Source organism: Mesocricetus auratus, unplaced genomic scaffold (assembly GCF_017639785.1).
Source record: "Mesocricetus auratus isolate SY011 unplaced genomic scaffold, BCM_Maur_2.0 Super-Scaffold_100676, whole genome shotgun sequence".
Taxonomy (NCBI): domain Eukaryota; kingdom Metazoa; phylum Chordata; class Mammalia; order Rodentia; family Cricetidae; genus Mesocricetus; species Mesocricetus auratus.
This window is the reverse complement of record NW_024429266.1, coordinates 55,052,047-55,069,996: the sequence shown is the minus strand read 5'-3', so window position 1 is coordinate 55,069,996 and position 17,950 is coordinate 55,052,047. Positions and strand designations below refer to the sequence as shown.

The window sequence follows — 17,950 nt, the reverse complement described above, 5'->3', positions numbered from 1 at the left end:
GCCTTAGGTGTTGTCCTCAGGTACCATGCACCTTGTGTTTTTGTTTTGTTTCTCTGTGTAGCTTTGGAGCCTGTCCTGGAACTAGCTCTATAGACCAGGCTGCCTCAGACTCCCGAGTGCTGGGATTAAAGGTGTGCACCACCACCACCTGGGTCTTGTTTTAGTTATGAGGGTGGATGTGTGTGTGTGGTCAGGGCAATCCTGTAGAGACAATTTTCTGATTTGTGGGTTCCAGGGATCCAACTGCAGTTGCCAGTCCTGTGTATGCCACTGACTGACAAAATCCACCTGACTGCCTGCCCAGCTCTAGGATCACGAGCATGAGCCACCATGCTTGGGTTTGTTCACATGGCTGTGGCTCAAACTCAGACTCTGTTTCAAAGCAAGCTCTTTGCTGTGTGTTCCTAGCCCTCTTGTTTTTCTGTTCACATAACTCAGGATCCATCAATTCCCTAGCCTGGGGAAGCTTTGATCTGTAGTATCATCACAATACAGACATCCAATTCATCCTGAGTTCTGCACAATCTTGTCTTTGTTCAAATCCATTACCTTATGATGTAAATAGTCTGATTTCTTATCCACTACACTTTTCACCCCTAGTCTATTTTGTCATTGGTTCTTTCTGAAATTCAGATGTGACCATTTGGGTACTTAATAATATACAGCCACTTATTGGTCAGTATTGGAGTTGTTTCTGTCCTCAAGTTTCACAGATTCACATTTTCTGTACTGTAAAATTCAAATTCCTTAACAAACATCGGATCCATGGTGCTGAGAGGCATATTCTACCATTCTACTGTTACTATTACAACCTTTTTCTCCAGCCACAGGTTTGCCAACCATTCCTAAATTTGATCCCATTCTGAAGTCTTGCTTTCCTGACAATCCTAATTCCTAATCAGATTGCTACCTGGGGAGGGAGTGGAGCAATGAGTCAGTGATTAAGAGTGCTGGCTGTTCTTTGAGAGGACAGAGGCTGGGTTCCTACACCCACATGGGGGCTTACAACAGTCAACTTCTGTTCCAAACATCTGGTGCCCTCTTCTGGCGTTCAGGGGCACCAGCATACACACGGTGCACTTAGCATTCAAGCAGAACACAAAAAATATATTTTAAAAGTTCCAGAAGTAGCTCTTACCTCCATAGACAAAGCTATTTCCTAACCCCTTCTTATTGGCAGAACTGTGTACCTGAGGTTTTCCTATGAGGTTAGAGTCTCTGACCCTCTCGGGCTATATTTTCACATACACAATTCCCATCGTGCAATGTGCAACTAATGAAGAGGACAAAGACCGCGCGTGCTAGACAAGGTGATTTAATTGCTTTTCATTCTGATGTCCTTCCGGTTTTGGGAAACTTAACAACTAGAATTAACAGGATACAAAGACCAGGTAGAAAAGAGCCGTGACTTTGGAACACCCTGTTGGTTTGTAGACGTTGCAATTCTTTGCCTTCTTCCTGCACTGAGCCTGGGGGCAAACCCTCTAAGGAGATGACTTCGTTTTCAGAAGCACTGTAAAAACGCTTTGGTGCGCCGGGCGTTGGTGGCGCACGCCTTTAATCCCAGCACTCGGGAGGCAGAGGCAGGCGGATCTCTGTGAGTTCGAAGCCAGCCTGGTCTACAAAGTGAGTTCCAGGACAGCCTCCAAAGCTACAGAGAAACCCTGTCTCGAAAAACCAAAAAAAAAAAAAAAAAAAAAAAAAAACGCTTTGGTGCCTAATAAATGGCCACTATTAGACACTAGGCTTAAGATTTCCACGCAACTTTTCCAACACGAAATGTTCTCAACATTTTACATTGCTTCCTACATAGGAAGGGAATATACTATAGAATATCTTGCTGATGTGGTCTGACCAGGGTTGTCGAGGTAATGGGAATGTCCGAGAACTTAGGTGTAAGGCAGCCCGGTGATTTGCCTAGGCCAATATTAAGGGAGGCTCGGTGACCAGGTGAGTACAGAGAAAAGGGACTGTCACAATGTCATGCTAACACTTCGATCCGTCAATAAATAAAGGCGCCTGCGCAATAGAGCCCAGGCGCCTGCGCAGAGGCACAGCTAGGGGTACCGGGTGCCCCGCCCCTGCGGAGCCTCGCCAGCGTAGTTCCGGGTGAGCGAACCCAGATCGCGCGTGCGCCGTTGTGGCCCTGTGGCCCATGCTGTGGCGGCGCGGCGATGGAACCGGCTGAGCTGCAGAACGAGCTAGTGTCAGCCGAGGGCCGGAACCGGAAGGCGGTACTGTGCCAGCGTTGCGGCTCTCGGGTGCTGCAGCCAGGGACTGCTCTTTTCTCTCGCCGACAGGTAGGGAAATACGTAGAGCTGATTAGATTCGCTGTGATTCGGAGTGATCGGGTGGCTCGAGGTTAGTCCCGGCTCCCAGGTTTCCGGAGACCGCGCCCTTCTTCGCGCGGTTTAGCCCCGCCCACCTTGCGAGGCCCCGCCCCGCGGGTGCGGCTGGCGAGTCGGACCTCAGTGGCAGGCCACGGTTGCCTGACCGCTCTGCACCTTTCTGTCCTGCAAAGCCCTGGCTCAGCAGGTGCATCTGCCTCCCCCAAGCCTCAAGTACCCAGCGCGAGCTGAGGGAAGGAAGAGCCCTACCCCCAGCTTCCTGGAGCTCTGGCCAACCTGCTGCGCCCCTCAAGTGTATTTCCTGCCGTCACTCGGTGTCGCCTCAGGGCACCTAAGAATGACTAGATTCGTATCCCACCACAGCCCTCACCCATTTTTCAGTCCCTGCTTCCTGTCTCATTTGCTGCTCTGCAGAGGAGCTCCAAAATCAAGCAGGACTCTGTGTGTGTGTAAGGTTTAAAAGCCAAAGCTCCAAAATCAAGTAGGACTCTGTGTGTGTGTGTGTGTGTGTGTGTGTGTGTGTGTGTGTGTGTGTGTGTGTGTGTGTGTAAGATTTAAAAGCCAATTTTTATTTAAAGAGAAAGCAGACACTTCACGGAAGAGTTAATACGGAATCGGAATCCTAAAGTAGGTTTTGTTTTTGTTTGGGGGGGGGTGTTTAGGATTTCACTATATAGCCTTGACTGGCCTGGAACTTGCTGTGTAGACCAGACTGGCTTCATACTCAGATCCACCTGCCTGGTTCTGCCTCAGTGCTGGCATTAAAGGCATGCACCATTTATGCCTACCCTTAAAGTAAGGCTTTTAAATAATCATTTTCTCACCCCAATGAGAAAACTGAAAAGAAAATTATTTCTAAGCTTGTGTGTGTGTGTGTGCTCTATCATGTAAGTAAGGATACCTACTTACAGGATAGAGCAAACTATAATCTTACTCAGACCCTTACTATAAATGGTGTGTGAGAAGAGGGTGAGCCACTGTTATTTCGTGGTTGAGTAATAGGTAGTGAAGAGTTACGTACTGTAGTATCTGGTACAAAAGCAGAGTCCTTTTCCTAAAGAAGGAAAGAAGTGTTAGTGTCTTCCTTGTTCTGTGTGTTCTGATAATTTTCTGTAGTACATATTTTAATAAGAATTCCAAGGCCAGAAGTTAGAGTTCTCCATTTGTTTTGTAAAGTCAGTGGTCTTGTGGAGAGACGGAACTGAACTGTGGAACTGAATAATAACCTGACCACTTATTAGCACTGGAGGGGTGTTGAGCTTCCGATTGCTCATTCTGGAAAAGTGAAGATGATGGTAGGGAAGGGTTTGTGTGGAAACTGAGCACCGTGCCTCCGGTATGCCACATAACCGAGGTTAGTTTTCAGGTCACTTTTTGTACCTTTTTATGGCAGCTTGCTACTTTTGTGAACTGACAGAAATGTAAAGGTTCCTGAGTGGTGTGCAGTGGTCTGTGCTTATAATCCTAGCACCCAGGGCTACACAGTGAGTTCAAAGCCAACAGGAATACATAATGAGAGCCTGTGTATTAATTAAATAAAACTTGTTTAAAAAAAAAAACAAGGAGTTCCTTAAAGGAATTTTATAGTTTATATTGAAAGTTTTTGTTTCATATGTTTTAAATTGATGTTTTATGGGAGGGAAACTAGGAGCAAATTAAATTATGTGTTACCTGTCATAGTTTGTTTCTCAACAGAGTACCTCTACAAAGAACAAACCATGTGTAACACACTCTTCAACTGAGACCCCATAGAGCTTCAGCATAGCTCTTTTATCATTACCCTGAATCTTTGAGAAACCACTCTTAGGCCACTCTAGCAGGGTTGAGATAATCTCTCTTAAGAAGGTCCTTCTAGGAGGTCTGAGGAAAATATCCAAGCAGTCCAGTTCTCACTGCAGACTGACCTCAACATAGAAACAAATAAAAGATACCCTTCCAGGACTGGCAGGATGGCTCAGTGGTTAAAAGCACTGACTGCTCTTGAAGTACACATTAGGTAACTCACAACTCTTTGTAGCTCCAGTTAGTTCCAGGGGGTTCAACACCTTTTTCTGCTCTCTGCGGGTACCAGACATGCATGTGATACACATATATGTAGGCAAAATGCTCATACAGTAAAAATAAATAAATCTTTAAAATTAAAAATCAGACCCTTTTGGCCATGTGGTGGTAGCTCACACCCTTCCTTAATCCCAGCACTCGGGAGGCAGAAGCAGGAGGATCTCTGAGTTTGAAGCCAGCCTGGTCTACAGAACGAGTTCCAGGACAGCCTCCAAAACAATACAGAGAAACCCTGTCTCGAACCCCCCCCAAAAAAAAAGAAAGAAAGAAAGAGATCAGGTATTTTCCTCTCTTAAGTGAACATGGAGAGAGGAGAACATGAGGTCTGCTTGGAGGTGGCCCACAGCATTCTCATTCCAGCCTGTGGGGTACCCTGGCACAGCCTCTGGATGGAAAAGCTATGAGAATCAAGCCATGTACCCACTTTTGGTGTGATGATCCTTCCTTCCATTTAATAGTATAAGGCAGTATGTTTTCCAACTGGGAGTGAGTTTGTCCCCAAAGCGAAAAGTCTAGAGACATAGAGTTTTTGTAGTAAAAATTGGGAAGGGGTGCTACTAACATATAGCAGGTGGGAGTTAGGGTTGCTGCTTAGCATCCTATGATGCCCAAGTTAGCCCTCACAGCAAAGAATTCTTTGTCTCAAATTTTCAGAAGTTCTAAGGTCCAGAAACTCTGGGCCTTACATTGCAAAGTTCTGGCACCTCTAGCACCTCTTGGTACTTTTTGCTACTTACACCACTTGCCTCTGGTCCTGTGTCCTGTCCACTTGTGTATCTCCTATATCTAGACTGTGTACATAACTAAGCACTTAGGAAATATTTGGACTTAATGAGTAAAGGCTATTAATTTGTTATAATTAATGGGTTATTATTGACATACTGGGTTAATATTTTATGGTTTTATTAGTCTTTTTTTTTAAGACAGACTTATGTAGCCCATGATAGCCTTGAACTCCCCGTGTGACTGGGAATAACCTTGAATTTACAGTCCTTCTGGATTGATTACAGGCATGTACCACCACCCCAGTTTATGTTTCCCTGGGGGTAGGACATACGATAGACGTCATGTGTGCTTGGCAGGACCTCTACCCGTTGAGCCACATCCTGTTCAGTATTTTGATTGGCACATTTTCAGCATGTGTTTTGTGTTCTAAACCACAGTGACTAAAAAGTCATAGAATTGATTTCACGTATAAAAATATTCATACCCTTGAAGTTCGTATGGGATGACTAGTCCTTACTCTCAGAACCAATTGCTGTCCTACTTTATTGTCTTCGATGTGCTGAAGGCCAGACCAAAAGCACTTGGAGAGGAAAGGGTTTATTTGGGTTATATGCCCTGACCACAGTCCGTTATTGAGAGACACCAAGGTAAAACTTCAAGCAGAGCAGGGAACTGAAGCGGAATGGTGCTTACCAGCTGACTTTAGCATTCTTCCTGCTCCCACAGAACAGCCCTGTGCACTCAATGACTTTTCCAACACAAAGTTCCAAACACTCCCTCAGTCCTCCCCAAATGGCCTGTTCATCACAGCCATAGCCTGCTTCCTGGTGCTGACTTGTGGCTTGATTTTTGTGGCTGTGATAAACACAACCAAAAGCAATGTGGGATGGAAAAGTTTCTTTCATCTTATAGTTTACAGTTCATCGTGGAGGGAAGTCATACAGGGACCTGGAGGCAGGAGCTGATGCAGAGGCCGTGGGGGAGCACTGCTTCAGGCTTGCTCTCCATGCTTTGCTCAGCCTGCTTTCTTATAGAACCCAGGACCTTCTGCCTAAGGCTCACACTACCTACAATGGGCTGGACCCTCCTACATAAATCATCAGTCAAGAAAATGCCCCCACAGACTTGACTGCAGGCCCGTGTGGTGGAGACAATCTCAGTTAAAGTTCCCTCTTTTCAGATGCCTTTAGCTTATGTCAAGTTGACACGAAACTATCCAGCACACTTTGGATCAGAACTGTTTCAGACTTCAGAGGTGTGGATTTTTGGGGGTGGGATGGAGAATTTTTTTTTTCAAATACACAATGACATATTTTAGGATTGAGAGACAAGTCTAAACATGGAATTTCTTTTTGTTTTGTTTTCACCATACCACATAAGCTGAAGATAATTTGATGTATTTTTGGTGAGACTGCATTTTGCCTACAACCCGTCATATGACGTCAGATGTAGAATTTTCCACTCACGTCATGACAGTGCTCTCTAAGTTTCAGACACTGGAGCATTTCAGGTTGGATTTGAGGATTGAGAAACTCAGATTTCTCATAATCCTTTAACTGTTCTTAATTTATTTTGTGTGTGTATGCATCATATGTGTTCAGGAGTCCTTGCATGCCAGAATACGGTTTCAGATCCCCTGGAACTGGAGTTACAGGAGGCTGTAAACCACTCCAAGGATCCTGGGAGCCAAACCTGGATCCTTGGGAAGAGCAGTTTGTTCTCTAGCCCTGAGCCATATCTCCAACCCAGATTTCTGGTAATCTTAACTGAGTTGTTGATTAAGCATGACACTTCCTAGTTAAAAATGTAGTGTGTTTTAGGAACTGTTAAGTTTCCCTTAGCCAAAACAGAGGTTCTGGAGTCATGGAGATAAATCCTGTCCATGTGAGTGGAAGTTCATGGTCAAGTAAGGATATGGGATCCAAAGGAAGACTGAGCCAGGTGCCCCTGCATCTTCGATGGCAAGGACAGAGTGGCCAGAGTTTCCTTAGGTGGCTGTGATGGGTTACCAAATGATAGAAGCCTTGCAGAGGCAATGAGGGGACAGTGGGGCGGGGGGATCATCTCTTCCTCTCCAGGTCTGACAGGTGTAGTCTGCTGGGGCGTGGGCAGTGGTCTCCTCCTGTGCAAAGTAAATGGAAAGTCCATGGAGTTTGGAGATTAGACAAAAGCTGATGCTATAGAAGAGAGACGTTTGGTCTTTTGTGGCAAGAGCAGATTTTCTAGTGGGAAGTGAAGTATAAACTGTGTTGGGGTGGAGTGAAAAGAAGACTCGGTACTTTCGACACCTGCTGCTCTTGCAGAGGACCCAGGTTCAGTTCCCAGCACCCACATGGGGCTCACAGCCACCAGTAACACCAGGTCCATTGACTCCAAAGCCTTCATCTGGCATCCACTGGCACCAGGCATGCACATACGTGTAGGCACAACACCAACATACAGAAAATAAAACGAATAAATCTAAAAAATATATTTGAAAGAAAATAGTATTGGGCTAAGCATATTGGAGCAGAGAGCCTGAGGGCAGTAACTAATAACAGTTTCTTAGAAAACTAAATATGTATTTAACAAATGAGCAGCACTCTGGGGTACTTTTCCCAAAGAAATGAAAACTTAACGTTCCAGCTGGACGTTGGTGGTGCACACCTTTAATCCCAGCACTCGGGAGGCAAAGGCAGGTGGATCTCTGTGAGTTCGAGGCCAGCCTGGTCTACAGAACAAGTTCCAGGACAGCCTCCAAAACAATACACAAAAACCCTGTCTCAAAAAAAAAAAAAAAAAAAAACTTAACGTTCACGCCAAGCCTATATTGGGTGGCAGCTTCATTGTACAGCACCAAACTGGAGACAGTGCAGATGTCTTTAAGTAGGTGAATGGAGTACTATTCAGCAGTCATCACAGATGAACTACAGTTTGTTCTGCTTGTTTTGTTTTGAGAGGCATCTCATGTAACCCAGGTTGGCCTCAAATTGATCTGTAATGATCTTCGACTCCTGGTCCTCCTGCCTCAACGTCCCAAGTGTTGGGACTGCACCTCCACAGCCAGCTTGATGCAGACAACATGAATGAATCTACAGAGAATTATGCTGTGACCAGGCTGGCCTCTGCCTCCCAAGTGCTGGGATTAAAGGCGTGTGCCACCAAGGCCCAGCTAAAAAAGATTATCAACTTTATTAATCTATTTGCATAACACTCTCTCAGTCCCCCAGTGTCTGTTTATTTGACACAGAGTCTCACTGTGTTTGGAAAGCTGGCCAGCAGTTTGTTACCCAGACTGGTCTTGAAAACCTCCCTGCCTTGACCTTTCCAGGGCTGAAATGCACCAACACCAGGCCTTTTCTCCTTTTTTTTTTTTTTACACAGGGTTTCTCCATGTAGCCCTAGAACTCACTTTGTAGAGCAGGCTGACCTCAAACTCACAGAGTCCGCCTGCCTAAACCTCCCAAGTGCTGTGATTAAAGCCACCACCACCAGGCTCCCTTCCCTTCTTATGTGAGACAGGTCTCGTGCAAACTATATTGGCTTTGACTCCTTGTGTAGTTGAGAGGATGATCTAGAATTCTTAATCCTCCTGTCTTCACCTAAGTGCTGGGATTGCAGGCATGAACCACGAAGCCCAGGTTATGGTGCTAGGCTTTGTGCATACTAGACAAGCAACTCTCTAAGCTGATGGTTTGCCCAGGCCAGCCTGGGACTCATAATTCTCCCACCTCAGCATCCGTAGCTGGAATTATAGGTAAGCAGCACTGTGCCCAGGTCTGTATGACATCTAATTTTACTTTTGAGATAGGGTTTCTCTGTGTAGCCCTGGCTGTCCTGCAACTCTTTGTACACCAAGCTGGTCTCAAAACTCAGAGACCCACCTACCTCTACCTCGTGAGTGCTGGAATTAAAGGCATATGACACTACACTTGACCCTGTATAACATTTTTGAAATGAGAAAATTTAAGAAGTGAAGAAGGAATTAATAGTTGCCAGCAGATGGGATTGAGGGGCAAGGTGTTGATGAATGTGGCTATGAGAGGCCAGAGGAGTTCTTGGGACGGAGCTGTAAACTGTCCTTACTGTAATGGTGGAAAATGGTATAGAACTAAGTGCACGGGCAAATGAGCACAAGTAGATGGGAGCCCAGGAGGCAGAGGCAAGAGGATCAGAGTTCAAAGCCAACCTGGGCAACAGGACCTTAAATGAAAAGCAACAGCCAATCTCCGGAAGCCAGGGAAAGCTGGGTAAGATCTTCAGATTGCATCAGTTCTTGTACTCTGGCTGTGAGAGGTACCACAGCTGTGCAAGATGTGCCCTTTGGGGAGACGAGTAAAGGCTCAAGGGATTTATGTTACTCCATTTGTTGTCGTTTTGTCTTTTGAGACAGGGTCTCACTATGTGGCCATGGCTTTCCTGGAACTGTCTTCATAGGTCTGGCTGCCTCATCTCACAGAGAACTGCCAGCTTCTGCCTCCCAACTGCTGAGATTAAAAAGCTGTGTTGTGTCTTAAAAGATTATGCTGTGTGTGTGTGTGTGTGTGTGTGTGTGTGTGTGTGTGTGTGTGTGTGTGTGTGTTAAGCTCTCTCTCCAGCCCTTTTGTGGGGTTTGTTGTGTGTGTGGGGGTTGTTGTTGTTGCTGCCATTGGGTTTTGAGACCAGGCCTCAGTGTGTAGCCCTAACTGGCCTTGAATTCTGTTATCCACCTGCCTCTGCTACGACTAAAGGCGTATGCCACTGTGCCCAACCCCTGTGTTATTTCTTAGAACTAGATGTTCACTTGTCAGGACAGTGCATGTAACGAGCCAGTCATAAAAGGACATATGCAATCTGATCTCACTACACGAAGTACCTAGAGTGGTGGCTGTAGAAGAAGTCTGTACACCGTGGTTGCTGTTCTCAAGGCCAGAGGAGGAAGAATAAGGAGGATGGGTGGATAGGGAGACACTTCTTCAGTGGGAAGATGGGCAGGCCCCGGTGACATGTAGGCAGTGGCAACACAGTCATGTGAACTTTCTCGTGTACTGGACTGCACACAGAAAAGCCGTTATTGGGGGCGGCGAGATGGCTCCATGGAAGAGCACTTACTGCCCTTGCAGAAGGCCTGAGTCTGGTTTCGGCACCCACACTGGGCAGCTCACACCCCTCTAAGTGAAGCTCCCAGGGACCCAGGGGCTTCTGATCTCCACAGGCATATACAAAGGGGTATTTACTGACACACATACACATAGATAAAAATACAAACTTTTTAAAGTGGTTAAGTGGTAAATTGTAATTTTACCACTAACACACACATGGAACGTTGATCTTGGCTATATAAAATAGTGTTTTAAGCTGGGCGGTGGTGGTGCACGCCTTTAATCCCAGCACTAGAGAGGCAGAGGCAGGTGGATGTCTGTGAGTTCAAGGCCAGGCTGGACCGACAGCCTCCAAAACAATACAGAGAAACCCTGTCTCGAAAAACCAAAAAAAAAAAAATAGTGTTTTAATATTACCAGTGCGATGATTAATCTTTTTCCCCCCTGCACAAAGTCTCCCAGAGATTGGGTTGGCTGGCTTCTGGTGCTCTTTGAGGTTAAGGAAAAATCTGCTTTTCTAACTGACTCTGGTTTTACAGTGAGATATTTAGTTTATGAGCTGTGCCCTATTTACGTGCAGCCAGCTTTATTTTATGTGAGGCAATTTATGTTTTTTTTTCTTTTTTTAAGTTTAGCTTCTCGGAAACCTTTGTTTTAATTTTTTGTTGGTTTGTTGAGACAGGGTCTCACTATGTAGCCCTGGAACTAGCCCTTTAGACCAGGCTGGCCTCAAACTTACAGAGATCCACCCACCTCTGCATCCAAAGTGCTGGAATTAAATAAAGACAAGCCCCACAACATCTGGCTGTGATGATTAATCTTGTCAGCTTGACTGAATTAAGAGACACCTAGGAGCTGAGCCTTTAATCCCAGTTCCAAGACAGCCAGGACGATACAGGGAAATCCTATCTCGGAAAACAGAGAGACAGAGAGAGAGGGAGGGAGGGAGGGAGGGAGGGAGAGAGGAGAGAGAGAGGAGAGAGGAGAGAGAGGGAGAGAGGAGAGAGGAGAGAGAGACACACACACACACACACACACACAGACACTTAGGAGATTAATAAAGAGTATCTCAGTCTCTGTTCTGTGAGAATTAGTGAATGAGGGCTCTGATGATGGTTTAACCCACTGATGGATTTGGAATTTGTGTAGACTGTTAGGAGGGGTTGGAATGGTCACTTCGGGGGCTTGTGTGTGAGTTCTATCTTGCTCTACCTCTTCTTGTTACTGTCCTACGCTGCCTTCTCTGCCCTTCGATGTGAGCTGCTCTGCCACTCTGTCCACAGGTGATGAACTGAAACTATAAACATCCCTTGACCTGTTGGTATTGCAGAGGATTCAGGATTGGTTCCCAGCACCCATATACTCATTCACAGTAAACTGCAACCCCAGTTTCAAGTGGTCCCTTGCAGTCAAAACACTCATACATGTAAATAAATAGGAGGAGGAGGAAGAATAAAGGAGAAGAAACTGAGTGTGGTGGGAGCCATTAACCCCAGCATTCACGAGGCAAAAGCAGGCAGACCTCTGCGTTTAAGGTTAGCCCGATGTACATGGTGAGTTCAGTCAGAGCTACATAGTGAGACGTCGTCTCAAAAGAGAAAGACGAAAGAAATGTATGCATATGTTTTGCCTTTTAATCCCAGTACTCAGAGAGTGGTGAGGCAGGAGGATCATGACGTGACCAGCTAGGGCTATAGCAAGATGCCGTCTCAAAATAAAAGTATTGTGGGTGGGAAACAGGTGACAGGGCAGCAGCCGTGCAGAGGAGCAGAACGATTAGGAAGCTTTGCTGGCATTGCATTTTGCAGTAGAAAGCGTGCACACTCCCCACACAGGAAATGAACACAGTCGTTTGTGTCATGTGCACAGGCACCAAAGGCTCCCCACACTGCCCCCCCTCCCATCTGCTCCTCGGAGAGGGTAAGGCCTCCACTAGGAAGTCTACTAAGTCAGTCCCATCATCTCATTGAGGCCAGACCAAGGCACCCCCCCACCCCCACCCCCACCCCCCCGTGTCTAGGCTAGGCAAGGTATCTCTCCATATAGAATGGGCTCCACTAAGTCAGTTTGTGCATTAGAGTTAGATCTTGGACCCACTGCCAGTGGTCTCATATATTGTCCCAGTTGCACCATTGTCACCTATATTAAGGAAGTCAGTCTAGTTCTGTCTTATGCAGGTTCCCCATTTGTCAGACCGGAGTCAGTGATCTCTCACTAGCTCAGGTCAGCCTATTCTGTGGTTTTTTTCCCCATCATCGTCCTGACTCCTTTGTTTGTATTATCACTCCTCCCTCCCTTCGATTGTACTCCAGGAGCTTGACCCATTGGTTAGTTGTGGGTTTCTGCATCTGCTTCTGTTTCTGGAAGAGGGTTCTAGCTTCTCTGGGGTTATGGATTGTAGGCTGTTTTTCTTTTTTTGTTAATATGTTCATATCTTAATTATGGTATTTTCATCAGCATGTAGTTGTGCCCATATGTGGCAGACTGTGCACTTTGAGTATGTGCATATTATGCATCAGTGATTCAAGCTCTCTTTTAAAAATAAAATAAGCCAGGCAGTGGTGATGCACACATTTAATCCCAGCACTCAGGAGGTAGTGGCCAGAGGATCTCAATGAGTTCGAGGTCAGCCTGTTCTATAAAGTGAGTTCCAGGACAGCCAGGGCTACATAGAGAAACCTTTTCTTGAAAAAAACCAAAACAATATTTTTAAAAAAAAACATACTAGGCAGTATGAGATTCATTCAAACTGTGGACAGAGACTTTGTAGGACTGTGTTTGCAATGAATACCAACAAGGGGCCGTCCATGCCGAGTCTTCAGACACAACCATCTTTTTGCTTGTTGAGGAAGCAAGGCAGCCAGTGTGGCTGATGCACATTGAAGTTAGTGGGAATCTAGCTCAGGCATCGCCTTGGACTCCATGGACCACGAAGCAGAGAAGCCAGCTGCTCCAGTGCCCCTCCCCTCCCCCCTTCTCTTTCCTCCCATAGCTCTTAAGACTCAGGGCAAACCCCCTGGTTCCCTTTCGCCTCAGAACTTGGTGCTGAGCTTGGTGATCATAGAGGAAGAGGAGTGCACTGACTGACCTCACAGTGATGCCTTCACAGGGCCAGATTCGTACAAGCCCAAACACTCTGAGAGTTAAAGACCAGAATGTGAAGTTCTGGGCCATTGGAGCCATTCTGTTTCCTCCGCGTGAAGGTGAGGGGAGGGAGGGTGTCAGAGCGCCTAACCAGTGAAGAGGCCCTCATAGATGCTTTGGCGAGCAATTGGGAAAGCATCACAGGAAGGGAAGGAAGGGGCAGGCAAAGGGAAAGTTCTGAAAGAAGCTGTTGACTAGTGCCTTTAACCCAGGAGGCAGAAGCAGGCAGGCATGTGTCAATTAAAGACCCCTGAAGGCATAGAAGACCATGTCTCAAAATAATCCTAACAGTAGTAATAATGATAATCAAGGCAGGTACCAACCAGAAGAGCCACCAGCATCCTAGTGTGTGACCCAATGTGATGGCTGCCATCTTTTTTTACTTTCTCACATTCCAGAAAGCTGCCAGGCATCAGGGTTGAGTGTAAGTAGAACAGGAGTGAAGATGTTCAGCTTTTCCATTCCTTATGTTCTCTCCCACTGCAGCTTTTCCTCCCCTCCATGAGGAAGAAGCCAGCGCTGGCTGATGGCAGCAATCCTGACGGCGATCTCCTCCAGGAACACTGGCTGGTTAATGACATGTTCATCTTTGAGAATGTGGGCTTCACCAAGGACGTGGGCAACATCAAGTTTCTGGTCTGTGCAGACTGTGAGATTGGACCCATTGGCTGGCATTGCCTAGACGACAAGAACAGTTTCTATGTGGCCTTGGAAAGAGTTTCCCACGAGTAACTGAGGGGACTCTGCTGTAAAACTATACAGCTCTCCCGACAGTGAACCTGTTGTGACTGCTGTGCCGGCGGTCTTCTCGGTACTAATACAGATGGTAAACACCGATGTTTGCCCTTGAACTTGCAGGGGCCGTCCTGCTTCCTTCAGGCCTCAGTGCATGCCTCCCACTTACTTAGTCCTCTCCGCATCACAGCTGTCCTAACCCCACCTCCCCACTTTGGAACATAGAAGAACATGGAAGTACTCTACAAGTGTAGTCTGGCCCTTGGCACTCCACCTGGACACCTGCCAGGGCCCACTCCCTGCTCGACAAGAGCAGCAGTCAACTTTTTAGCTCTGGTGACAGGAAAAACAGGCTCACTTGCTAATAAGTTGAAACTCCACCTTTTTCTCATTCAAGAAGCCAGGTGTAATAGGTGCACACCTGCAGTCCTACCTCTTGGGAGGTGGAAGCAGGAAGATAAGGAGTTCAAGGCCAGCCTCAGCTATATAATGAATTCCAAGCCAGCCTGGGCTATGTGAGATGTTTCAAAAAACATAAAGCATACAAGTATTTGCAAGTGGCTTCATGGCATGTGACCTACTTTTCTACAGCAGTGTGTTCTTTTTAAAAGTAAAACATTTGCAGATGTCAGTATTTAAACCACTAGTTAGAAATACATCACTTTAGACACATTTTCAATACTGTGTTTGAGACACTTGGTTCCAGGTTGATAGTGACATTTTGTAGTGAAGATGAACGTGGCCCTTCTTCCTGAAAATCTTGATTAGGTTTCTCTTTTTATTAGTGCCTCCCTGCTGCAGTCTGCTTTTTTTTTTTTTTTTTTTTTTTTTGGTTTTTCGAGACAGGGTTTCTCTGTGGCTTTGGAGGCTGTCCTGGAACTCGCTTGGTAGTCCAGGCTGGTCTCGAACTCACAGAGATTCGCCTGCCTCTGCCTCCCGAGTGCTGGGATTAAAGGCGTGTGCCACCAACGCCCGGCTGCAGTCTGCATTGTTAACCCCAAGGGAAACTCAGCCCTAACTGTCTACCAGGCTGTCTTGGAATCAGAGTGGAGGGTATAGGATTTACAGAGGATAGCTTAGCCAAATCACATCTGGGTTTATTGGAAAGATTTCCTTAATAGGTGCTGTCATCATTCATTAAATATAGGTTGTAAGGTCCTCGGGATGTTGGTTCCTTGGACTGTTTATGCCAACCCAGGAAGCAAACGCTTTCTACCAAGATCTCCATTGTTACAGGGTTGGGATCATCTTTTCTTATTAGCCAACTTAAACCTTCAACGTGATTTCCAGTTATTTTGTCATTTCTCTTCTGAAGTGACTCAGTAGCTTAAAAGGACTCTGAATAAAACAGTGCAAATACTTCGCCATCATCCCTTCCACGGGAGGCCTAAAATTGAAATATGGACTAAGTAGAGACCTTGTTATCCTTACAATACCAGCAACTTGGGAGGCCACGGCAGGTCAAAGTCAGCCTCAGTTACACATCGAATTCAAGGCCGCTCTGTACCACACGAGAGCTTGTCTCAAACAAACAAAAAACAACAAATAGAAGATGGAAGGATGGCTCAGCAGTTAAGAGTGTTTGCTGCTCTTTCAAAGGACCTGCGTTCAGTGCCTGTAAGTCCAGGGCAAGGGGCTCTACAATTGCTTACACATGTGTGATGTACATATAGACAAGCAGGCACACACATAAAAATAAGTAAATAAAAATTTTATAATTTAAAAAGCAGAAATTCCTGCCGGGCAGTGGTAGCATATGCCTTTAATCCCAGCACTAGGGAGGCAGAGGCAGGCGGATCTCTGTGAGTTCAAGGCCAACCTGGCTGGCCTACAGAGTGAGTTCCAGGATGTCCCGGGCTACACAGAGAAACTCCCTCTGCATCTGTCTCCTGGGTACTCTTTCCTCACTGAAGTGTTGTAAGGGCTCCCTCTGCAAGTACAGGCCCTGGGCACAGTTTTGCCAGCACTCACCCACTCAAGTGACTTTCTTCAATACTCGAAGTCTGAAGATGCTCTAACAGCAAATGAGAGGCCATGTTTCCAAACAAGCAAGCACACCCGAATATGGTGTTTGCAGGAAAACAGTTGAGACTGACCAGCTCGGGTCAGAAGGAACAAAACAAGCAGATGTGTCTAGGGACACATGGTCCCTCACTTCACAAGTCAGAGACCTAAACTGAACTAGGCTTTTAACTCATGCCCCATTTTTAAACCACAGAAACAATATGTTTATTGTATACCAGTGTAAAAAAACAGTATAAAGTTCTAATTTACTCACACTTCCATTGGGCAGAGCTTGCCAGTGGTAATGTGTATATCCTCGATGTCTTTCTATGTGCAAACATGTAGTTTTCTAAACAAATATGAGGTCATATTGTACTCATTTTTATCTTGATATTCTTCATTTAACAAAACAGGAACATCTTCCTTGTCAGTAGACACCCAGCCGTGAACAATACCAACGCTCCGTTGTATTGCTGGGCTATATAACTTCAGTAATCCAGTTGTGTTGCCTGCAGTTGCTCGAAACCCTGACACAGCACGCAGGGTATTAACTGTATTCCCCATCTTATTTCCTCCGCTTGCACTAGAAGAAGTGCAGTTGCAGGGTGGGCTTGTCAGAGCTTCACCAAATGGACACATTCTTTGAAGCAGCCTGTCAATCTACTCTCCCTTCCGCAATGTAAACGAGCACTCGGTTTTCTGTTCCCTTACTAACACTGGGTATTTTTATCATTAAGAAACACTTGCCACAGCCGGGCGTTGGTGGCGCACGCCTTTAATCCCAGCACTCGGGAGGCAGAGGCAGGCGGATCTCTGTGAGTTCGAGGCCAGCCTGGTCTACAAAGTGAGTTCAGGACAGCCTCCAAAGCTACAGAGAAACCCAAAGCTACAGAGAAACCCTGTCTCAAAAAACAAAAAACAAACAAACAAAAAAAACACTTGCCACTTCCATTTTTTAAAGCATCTTATTTGAACTTATTTCTGATTTTTAAAAAAAAAAGTGAAAGAAAGAAACCTGGCCACATTCCTATTTTTGTTTGTTTTGAACTGTATAGACCAAGCTGGCCCCAAACTTAACTCGTTTCCTCTTTCTAGAACTGCCAAATGTTGTTGACCCAGTGACCAAAATAAAGTCATTGAAGCAGTGAAGCTGGGTCCTGTCCGTCTTTGGCAGAATACATAATTTGTGAAAAGCGGATGGGAGCTGAGTCCTGAGCAGGGGTGGTCAGCTTGAGGTCTGTCAGCCAGCTGGCCCATCCCTTAAGATGCTCTATAAAACAGTGCCACCTCTTCTCTCCTGTCCTCAAGTAATACTTGCAGTTCAACTGCACTTTGCTTTAGGAGGATAGAGGTAACCAATGGTTGCTGCTGTGAATATAGCATCTCTTGTGGGGTATAGTGAAGACTGCATAGACATGGGTTTAAGCCAATAGAAAGTCTTCATTAGATAGCTTGCAGTGTTCAGGATCCCAGTGCAGCACTGGGACTTCTTCAGGGTGAGCTTTTAAATACAAAAACTATATCCTGGATTGACATACTTCAGTAAAGAACAGTGGGGGGAGGGGGGCTGGAGAGATGGCTCAGAGGTTAAGAGCACTGCCTGCTCTTGCAGAGGACCTAAGTTCAATTCCCAGCAACCACATGGTGGCCTCACAACCATCCGTAATGAGATCTGGTGCCCTCTTCTGGTGTCCAAACATAGAACACTATATGCATACATTAAAAAAAAAAAAAAACAGTCAGGGGGCTGGAAAGATGGCTCAGTAGTTAAGAGCACTGGCTGCTCTTCCAAAGGACCCAGGTTCAATTTCCAGCAACCACATGGCAGCTCATAGCTGTCTATAACTCCAGTTCCAGGTAATCCAACACCCT

At 45.9% G+C, this 17,950-nt stretch overlaps 1 protein-coding gene and 1 non-coding gene across 2 annotated transcripts; both read left to right on the top strand.

Moving 5' to 3' along the window:
• The first annotated feature begins 2,073 nt into the window (after positions 1–2,073).
• Positions 2,074–16,436, top strand: Rabif (RAB interacting factor). Its single transcript, XM_005073383.4, has 2 exons — positions 2,074–2,300; positions 13,826–16,436. Exons 1-2 carry the CDS (start codon positions 2,175–2,177, stop codon positions 14,069–14,071), a joined length of 372 nt encoding a protein of 123 aa, XP_005073440.1. The 5' UTR covers positions 2,074–2,174; the 3' UTR covers positions 14,072–16,436.
• Positions 4,204–4,264, top strand: LOC121137359. The gene has a single exon (XR_005874612.1). It is a non-coding gene; the product is annotated as a small nucleolar RNA SNORD19 (small nucleolar RNA).
• Positions 16,437–17,950: the final 1,514 nt, after the last annotated feature.